The 10017-nt window shown below is 51.7% G+C and overlaps 1 protein-coding gene across 3 annotated transcripts in view; it reads right to left on the bottom strand.

Annotated features, from left to right (window-relative positions):
* Positions 1 to 9373, bottom strand: part of NSF (N-ethylmaleimide sensitive factor, vesicle fusing ATPase) — an 89347-nt gene extending 79974 nt beyond the window's left edge. For all 3 annotated transcript variants that reach the window (XM_065650935.1, XM_065650936.1, XM_065650937.1), the window contains exon 1: positions 9303 to 9373. In XM_065650935.1, the coding sequence (XP_065507007.1) occupies positions 9303 to 9314 (12 nt within the window). In that variant the 5' untranslated portion in view covers positions 9315 to 9373. The remainder of the gene's footprint in view (positions 1 to 9302) is intronic.
* Between the last annotated feature and the right edge of the window lie 644 nt (positions 9374 to 10017).

Raw genomic sequence — 10017 nt, forward strand, 5'->3', positions numbered from 1 at the left:
GGAGCTCTGAAGGTAAACAGGGACCTGAGATGATGATGCGGAGACCCTATGTTAGCCAGGCTGATGCTCCTGCTGGAAGCAGCCGCGCACAGAGCGCGGCCGATATCTGAAGAGCCAAAGGGCCAAGTGATGCCGCAATCGGAGGTGACCATTAAAACTGGAAACGTGGGCTGTGCGCAGCCGGCAAACCCCAGCACTGGCAGCAGGGACCAGCTGGGTCAGCAACAGCCTGGGAGGAGACAAATGGAGCTCTCAGCACAGGGAAAGCCTGGAGAGGATTACGATGACTTTCCAAATATACACACTATGGAGCTGAAAAACAACCCTGCACTAAAGGACAGAAGAAATTGGTATAAAATGATCACGGACTGGCAATTAAGGAAGGATTCCTAACCAGGAGAGGAAGCCGGCACTGTAACAGCATATAGTGAAACAGTAAAGACAAAAGCAAAACTCATTTAAAGAAAGCATTCAGTTATATTATTAAAGGAATTACAACATGATGCCTACAACAGGGATGAGACTCAGCAACAGACACCCTAGAAGTTGTGCTTCTACAACTAAAAAAAAAATAAAAAATAAAAAAATCCTAAAGCAGTAACTAGTTTGCAAAAGCTCGTTCTGAACATCTGAAAAAAGATCCTCAAAGAATGTTTTGCAGCACTGCTTGTATAAGAGGAGATCCAACACCCACAAATCACTTTTTGGGACAGCGGGTTTGGCAACGCACGCCGGCCCTGGGACAAGCAGCCCCGGCTGGATCCGCAGCACCGGCCTCTCCAGCTGCTCCGTCCGGCCTCTAATTTGCTTTGCTGGGAGCTTTTATACTTGTGGGGAAGGAGCTGCAGCCTCTCTCCAGAACAAGCTCATGAATTGCAATTTTCTTATCCTATTAAAACAGGAATGCATTAGGAAAACTAAAATCTTAATTAACATTTGCATTTTTGCAAAGCCAGGGAACTCTGAGCAAGGCAAGAACAAGACAGACTCAATGCAGAGTCCAGACAAGAATGACAGATGAGATGCACGTCTCCTTCCCACATCCCCAGGTACAAATTACAGAATCATTTTGGTTGGAAAAGCCCCCTCAAGCTCATCAAGTCCAACTGTTACCCACCCCTGGCACTGCCCCATGTCCCTGAGAACCTCATGTCCGTCTGTCCAACCCCTCCAGGGATGGTGACTCCAGCACTGCCCTGGGCAGCCTGTTCCAATGCCCCACAGCCCTTTGGGGAAGAAATTGTTCCCCAGATCCAACCTCAACCTCCCCCGGCGCAACTTGAGGCCGTTTCCTCTGGTCCTGGCACTTGTTCCTGGGGAGCAGAGCCCGACCCCCCCTGGCTCCAAGCTCCTTTCAGGCAGGTCAGAGATCAGAAGGTCTCCCCTCAGCTCCTGTTCTCCAGCTGAACCCCCAGCTCCCTCAGCCGCTCCCATCACACTTGTGCTCCAGCCCCTCACCAGCTCCGTTCCCTTCTCTCAACTCGCTCCAGCACCTCAAGGCCATTCTTGGCGTGACGGGCCCAAAACTGCCCCCAGGATTCGCAGTTTGGCCTCCCCAGTGCCCAGCACAGGGACGGTCACTGCCCTAGGCCTCCTGGCCACACTATTTGGGACACAAGCCGTAGGGAATCACCTCCCCGCACTCGCCTAGGCACCAGGTGAACCCGGTGCCGCACACACACCAGCTGCCGGTCAGCACAGAAGACAAAACAGTTTAAAATTTGGGCAAGGGAAGAGCTCCCGTCACCTCCAGAATCATCCAGGGCTGGAAATGAAACAGGGAACGTTCTTCCCATGTTGTTTTGTGCCTGCAGCACCAGTAACTTCATTTTCCCATCTGATAACAGACTTATCGACGCACCAAAGACGATCAAGCCCAATGGTCAGCAGGATCAGCAGTACAGACACCAACCAGCCTTCACTGGCAGTTCTTATATACAACATACACTTCACATATTTCCCATTTTCTGTGTAACAGCAGACACGCTCCCCTGACGCGCCTGGGCACTAATCTGGAAATTAGTTCCATCTCAGCCCATAACAGTCACTTCGTCAGCACGGAAGTGCCTGTCTTAGCAATGAGGATATTGGTTTTTGGGGTGGTGGCTGCTGCTCGCCCTTCGTTTGCAAAGTTTACAGCCAAATTAATCCAGTGCTGCAACAGGAGCTTTGTAATTCCAACCCTCACCTACCCGGTGCAGTTAAGATGTACACAGTTGGGGAATTTGGCTGTAAACCTCCACTATTTCACAATGTTATCAGAAATACAATTTACAATTCCAAGAATAAAGGGTTTGCCTGATTCAGAAGAGCAGGAGGAACAAGTGTGCTAAAGGAGAACTTCTACAGGCTATCACTGTCATGTAGCATCTGTAATCTAAGCAAATATGTTTCTCTGCCCAAAAACGTCCTTCTCCATAGCAGTTCTTTACAAAATGATCAGTAAAGTGATTTCAGAAAATATACCTGTACCTGTGCTGCTGTGCCACATAACCAGGACACTTTTCCTAACACTTTAGCGTGAACATCAACTCCACCTTCCAATCAAGCAAGAACGATCCAGAATACGTGCATTTGTAATTAACACATCTACTTTGGGAGCGGATGTTGTCTCACATTTCTTCTGCGAGCCAAGATGATCAACAACTTAATTACAGGGAATTGCTGCTTGTCACGTTTCATCTAAACCTGTTTTAAAAACGCTTAAAGGGATGAAATGCCGCGCAGCCGTGACTGAGACGTTCACCGAGGACGCAGGCGCAGGGTTCTGACAGAGCAGCTGGGAGGACAGATGCAAATTGCTTCCCATTTATTTAGAAAAGTTACCCAATAACAACAGGGATATGATTAAAAATATCCCTTTAAACTTGGAATTTGCCTTGTGCTGGCCTGAGCCTGGCACTAAACCGCTCCAGGACACCGACTCGTGTACCAAGCGCTACCCAATCACAAGCAGTTTACGTTTAAGATGTAACACCTTGCAAATACTTTTGTGTTTTCTACAGAAAAATCATGTCACTTGACACAACTCCAGGGCATAAATGACTCCAGATTTTTTGACAGGAGGTCACTGCTTTATTGCATCCCAGGAGACGACAGAAACGCGTTAAATCTTTCTGTGCTGCAAACACTTGACCTTCCTGAACAGAGTGTCTGGCATAAACACACAAGATGGAGCGTCCCAGCGTAGGGCCAGGGCAAGAACGACAAATTCGGCCTTGATTTAACAAGCTGAAGTATCACCAGTTGGCTCAAACACAGAGTACAAGGACACTGCGCTGAAACCTCCCCTATTCACTGCAGCGGCTGCGCTCTTTGATTGAATTTTCCTGTTCACAGATCTGCAACACAACTCTCCAGTTGCTGGAGATCAAGAAGAACTTCTGAAGATGGGCAATACAGAAATTTAGCCACGAAACTCCCATCTCTGCCAAACAACTTCTCTGATTCAAGGCAGCGTCCTGACAGGGACGCTAACGCTCCGAATGTCGTCCTTCCCATAAAATACTGTGCTTACTACGATGATCTGCAATGCTGCTCATGAGCCACTGCTCTAGGGCTTCCCAAAGCTTGTCCCCTCTCACACTTGTATCCACCAGCTCCCACCTGGATCGAATAAACAATAAATCACGCCTTAAGGATCGATTGGTTTAGTTCTTGGATTTTTTTTTTTTTTTACATTTTCATGTCAAGATAGGAATCAAGGATAATTTTATTCCACCGAAAAGCATATCCGGCCCGGTGAGCAATTTAGAAAAATAGAAGTATGACTGTTTTCTAAGGATTAGTTTCCTGTGAACTCAAGCAGAGATGATTTTATGACAGAACATCCTTCACATTTCTAACAAGGACATGTCCTAAACCACAGGGTCTGCTCCCGAACGACCTCGGTGCTCTGAGGTACCGGACACAGAACAGGGGATGGGAAGAGAGTAGATCTTGCTGCGCTATTAAAAAAAAAAAAAAAAAAAAAAAAAAGGCAAAAAAACCCCAACATATTTAAGAAATTCACATTTCAAGTGACCCTCAAAAGGATTCTTTGATGTTTTACAGATTTTTCCTACTGGAGATGGGAGGCAGAACTGACATCTCCCTCTTGCGTTGTGTTTTTTGGGTATATGCTGCTTCTGCAACACTAAGCCAAGAAACCCATTACAGTTAATAAAAGCTGACAAGGTCAGATATCCCATGGCCACAAACACTCACACAGTCGTCAGAATTTTATTCTAAATAATTCAGCATGGGTTTTTATAATGCAGAAATCCTGTAAGAAGGACACAAGTCTACTCGCAATGATTTCACAAGACACAGTTGCAGAAATTACCTCAGAAACTGAGATTCAGATTTTGTTTTCTCCCCTTTCCCTAGAACATCGCTAAAAACCTATTTCTTCATGTAACATATTAGGAAAGACTAAAAAAAGATAAGTGATGATAGAAGGATCAGTCCCACACTGCAAGAAATAACTGAGTTGATTCACAAACGTTTCTTTAGTTGCCCAATGACGCCTGCGCCCATGAAGGCTGATGCCATATGGTACCAGAAATCAGGCTTTATCAGTTTAACCCAAAAACATACAATGCAATCCTCATAATTTTAAAGTTTCTAATAAAGTAGCTAACATAAAACACCTTGGGATTGACCGCAAGGAGCAAAAGACAGCAGGCGTGAGTCCAGCAATGTCTTCGGCACCATGAAACCGTGAGGGACGTGGCCTGTGCCCCGAGCGACACCTCATTTCAACAGACCTGGCAATTTGGGCAATTTCTGCTCAGGTCACAGCTCTTCTAGAGGAGGGACGGAGGTAAAGCAACATCTGCTGGTACCTGAGTGAAATCAGAACAATTTCCAACCCCATGCAGAGGTGAATCTCTTTTGAGAAGCAAACAGGTGAGCGTCTCCTGTCACTGGGTTAACAGCAACACTGCTCCAAATGAGTTCCAGATAGCGAATAAAGAAAAATTAAAGTTGCTATACTACATAAACAGCCGTTCTTTCTAATCATCACGAACTGTTATACAAGGTAGGATGGGAGGAAACGGCCTCAAGTTGCGCCAGGGGAGGTTGAGGTTGGATTTGGGAACAATTTCTTCCCCAAAGGGCTGTGGGGCATTGGAACAGGCTGCCCAGGGCAGTGCTGGAGTCACCATCCCTGGAGGGGTTGGACACACGGAGATGAGGTTCTCAGGACATGGGGCAGTGCCAGGGGTGGGGAACGGTTGGACTTCATGATCTTGAGGGTTTTCCAACTAAAACGGTTCTGTGATTCTAAGTTGCACCGATTGCAAAACTTGAATATTCCTTAAACAAAAAGCCACCAGTCTGACAGGGATCGTCACCAACATCCACACTACCAAACCAATATCCAGCGTGCGCAATTTCCTCTTTGCAGACAGACCGACCAACGTCCTGCCAGCTGGCGGCAGTGAGGCTGCAGGCACAGCTCTGAGTCATCTCCTGCGCCGTTTCTCTACCGAGCTCTTCAGACTGGTCCAGCACCAGCAGAAACACAGCTCGTTCAGGATTAACAGCTCAACACGGGCCGGAACGAAGCAGAGAAACCACCCGGTCTTTCTACATCCCTTTGAGAACTAATTCCTAATGAGGGTCAAATCAATTAGCTACATACAGACAGCACCAATTAACCTCCAGAGGTCCAGTCTTGGTATGGGGGATCTAGAAGCAAGTCCGGACACACGGACAGTTTTGCGCCGTTCCCTCTCTGCAGCAGGCGCTGGCTGATGTCTCGGCAAGACTCAGGGCTCTGTGTGCTTAGTGATCACCACGCAGAGAGAGATATAGAATAAATTATACCAGAAACAGCTGTTATTTCTAATCATCATAAGCTATTTTTCCTGTAAACTTCAATCACCATTAATCACCGTCTCTTCCTTCCCCTTCCAGTGCAATTAAGGGAGTAGAGTAATATACCTGAAAAAGCACGAGGCAATTAATAAGATTTGGTTTAGCATTTGCCTAAATTATTTAGAGCGTTACTAGGAGTGTAGAGATCTTGTCTTCTACATCAGGAAAGCCATTTATTTCTCTTTGTAAAAGTGCACATACACAAATCAAATCACACGAGTCTAATAAGAGGCCAGGCTCTAAATTGCATTGCAGGACATTTTTTTCAGGCCAGAAGGAATCTCCGGAGCTCCCTCTCCGAATTCTCCAGGTTTAAGCACCTTTGAAGTATGCTGACAACAGAACAACATCAGTGTTGCAGCAGCAGCCCCACCTGTTGCACCCAGAGATATCACACACCCCCACCCTCCCTCCTACTGTTCCTTATTTACACAGACAAGGGACACGATGGCTCCGATGTCACAACCGATGTCACAACCGAACCGCCTGCTGTCACCTGCCCACCCTGACCCCCCCGCAGCCCAACGGGAGGAGCCCACATGCAAGCTGGAGGGTGCAGGCAGCTCATTCGTTAATTTAGTTGACATTAATGGCATTCAACACACTGCAGGGTTGGATCAAGCTCAGAAAACGGCATTAAGCACTTTGCTTGAGAACTCTCTTCACAGCATTAAATAATCTGATAATTCCACAACAATTATATTTGTAGATAAATCATGAAAACACTGAATAGTAAAGAAGCTTCCTGGTAATCCAATGAAAGCATCACCCAGTCGAATTGCCAGATCACAAGGCAATTAAGCTCCAGCCTTTCTCTTAAATTTGCATAAATCTCCCCTTTCCTCCACCAGGCTTCCAAGTTGGTCAAATAAAGGGACATTTTTCCAGATGTTTAATACACAACAGCTCGCAGCAGCAGCAAAAAGTTGGGGCCGATCCTTCCCCTTCCTCCCCACAGCCCTGCTCTCCACCTCCAGCACTTGGACCGCTCGTTAAGCCTTCCCAGCACTCAACAAACTCATCAAACTACAGACAGTTCTCTCTGTCGACCTGGCGCGCTGGAACGGCCGGCGAGCAGAGGGTAAGACAAGAGCACTGCAGCCAGATGGGTTTAGGCTACAAGGAGTCTCAGAATGACGTCCGTTACAGCTAAAATGATCTTAAAAGCACGGGGCTCCTGTTTCTGGCAACAAAAAGCTGAAAAAACGCTCGTCAAAACACACAGATTTCTCCTGGGTTGGCTGCAAAGGGTGAGATGAAGATAAAAGGCGTGAGGGAGAAAGTGTGAGTGCATATCTGGAGCAGGGACAGAAGGAAAGCTCTCAATAAGAGAGAGACTGAAAAACGTGAGGGTTTTTTCTCAATTAATCAGCATTTTACAGGTGGCAGTTGGGCAGATCTGCTCACCTGTGCCACACAGCTCATCACCGGGCCAAATTCCTCAGCGCTGCATCGCACCACTGCACCATCTGCTGCTCCAGCCGCCAGACAAACCGTAACACAAAAAACTGTGAGGAAAAGCAATCTATTCCCCAAGATCTCAATCACTGAATTGTTTGGCCAAGACAGAAGATGTCAACCTGGAGCAGATATTAATGGAAAATGTGACTTTCAGGAGCACGGCTGAGCTGATAGCAAAGAGAAAAGGAACCTTAACTGCATCTGCAGCACTTGTATAGATGGACACCTGAAAACAGAGGGGACATACAAGGCACTAAAAAAAGTGATTTGACATACAAATCTGTTCCTTCACATCTTAACGCCTTTTTAGCCACTTGCTGATGTTATCTAAGCAGTCACTGATAAGGGATTTTTTTTCTTTTTAAAATAAATATGGAATAAAACCACTGCGCAGGGTGAGCGTTAACACAACGCAATTTGGACGCACATCACGACATGGTGCTTGGCTGCTGAACACAGGGCAGAGGAGTCTCCAGGGCCTCAAACAACCAACAAACCTGCCCCATATCCCACAGCACCGAGGGGTCACCAGCGCCTCACAGCACCCCAGGGGACTCCAAAATCCTCCCGCACACCCTGTGAGGACAGGGGGTCAACCAGCCTCGGGGAGGCCCCTCAGGGAACCTCACAATCCTGCCCCACAACCCAGGGCACCAAGGGGTCCCCCCCAACCACACAGCATCCTTAGGGGACCCTGTCCCACAGCGAGACGGATCACCAGGGCCTCGCAGCACCCCCAGGACACCCAAAATCCTGCCCCACATCCCCCAGGGCCACTGCAGCCCCACAGCACCCTCAGGGAATCCCAAATCCTGCAGTAGCACAGAGGGATCCCTGGGGCTTCAGAGCACCCTGAGATGACCATGCGATCCTGTCCCACACCCCACGGTCACCCCAGCCCCGTGGGGCTCCCTGAGGGAGCCCCAGAAGCTCATCCCACAGTACCGAGGGGTCACCACAGCCCCACAGCACCCCCAGGACACCCCAAAATCGTCCCGCACACCCCATGAGAACAAGGGGTCACCCAGCCTCGGGGAGGCCCCTCAGGGAGCCCCACAACCCAGAGCACCAAGGGTCCCCCCAGCCTCACAGCATCCCCACAGGGAGAGGGGTCCTCACAGCAGCCCCAGGACACCCAAAATCCTGCCCCGCATCCCCCAGGGCCACTGCAGCCCCACAGCACCCTCAGGGAACCCCAAATCCCAACAGCAGCACTGAGGGATCCCTGGGGCTCCACAGCACCCTGAGCGACCATCTGTCCCACACCCCACGGTCACCCCAGCCCTGGGGGGCTCCTGAGGGAGCCCGAGAAGTTCATCCCACAGCACCGAGGGGTCACCGCAGCCCCACAGCACCCCCAGGACACCCCAAAATCCTGCCACACACCCCGTGAGGGCAGAGGGTCACCCAGCCTCAGGGATCCCCATCACCTGGGGCACCAAGGGGTCCCCCCACCCTCACAGGATCCTTAGGGGACCCTGTGACACAGCCCACGGCGAGACCGGTCACCAGGGCCTCACAGCACGCCCAGGACACCCCAAAACCCTGCCCCGCATCGCCCAGGGCCGCCGCAGCCCCACAGCACCCTCAGGGGACCCCAAATCCCAGCCCACAGCCCGGGGAGGGGTCACCCTGCTCCTGAGGGAACCCCCGCCCTGCCCCGCACCCCACATCGCCAAGGAGCCACCCCAGCCTCACGGCACCCCCGGGGGACCCTAAACCCCTGCCCCACACGGAGAGGAGCCACCTCAGCCTCAAGCACCCTCAGGGCTCCCCACACACCCGGAGCCACCACCGCCTCACAGCACCCTCGGGAGACCCCACACCCCGCACAGGGCTGAGCGACCACCCCGGCAGCGGAGCTGCGAGAAGCCACCGCATCACCCCGGCGCCCAGCGGGGAGCAGAAGCCGGGAGGGGGCAGCGGCGGGGCCGGGCAGGGCGGGAAAGGTCCGTCCCCGCTCCCCCCTCACTTACCCGCCCCGCCATCTTGCCGCTGCGCACGGCCCGCAGCGCCGCAGCCACGGCCCGCCGCCGCCGCCAGGGGGCGGTGCAGCACAGGCGCCGCCGGGGGGGCGGGGCGGGGGCCTGAGTGACGGAAAGCGGTGACGCCCCCTGCACCGTCGGCGGGCCCGGATTGGCAGTTCCGCTCGCAAAGCCCAGGCATTCCGCCCGCTGATTGGTCTACTGGCGGGGAGGGGCGGGCGTTCACCTGGGAACGCTGTTGGGATTGGCTGGTTGGGCCGTGCCGCGGTTCTCCCTAGGGCGGCTGCGCCCTGGGGCTCCGGGCCGGCGGTAACGGGCGCGGCGGCGCCGTGAGGCGGCCTGACCGCGGCAGTGCGGCCCGGAGAGCCGGGCGGGGCTTCCGACACTGGGTGTTCTCCTGGCCGGGGAGCGGGGTGGGTCAGGCTTTGTCCTGAGGGAGGGGCGGCGGGCAGGGCCGGGGCTCAGCCGGGAGGGCGAGGGGTCAGTGCCATCCAGAGACCTGGGCAGGCTGGAGAGCTGGGCGGGGAGGAGTTTAATGAAATAGAACAAGGGCAAGTGTGGAGTGTTGCATCTGGGCAGGAACAACCCCAGGTTCCAGTATAAGTTGGGGAACGAGCTGTTGGAGAGCAGTGTAGGGGAAAGGGAGCTGGGGGTGCTGGGGACAGCAGGGTGACCATGAGCCAGCACTGAGCCCTTGTGGCCAGGA

This window comes from Caloenas nicobarica, chromosome 24, assembly GCF_036013445.1.
Source record: "Caloenas nicobarica isolate bCalNic1 chromosome 24, bCalNic1.hap1, whole genome shotgun sequence".
In the NCBI taxonomy this organism is placed as follows: domain Eukaryota; kingdom Metazoa; phylum Chordata; class Aves; order Columbiformes; family Columbidae; genus Caloenas; species Caloenas nicobarica.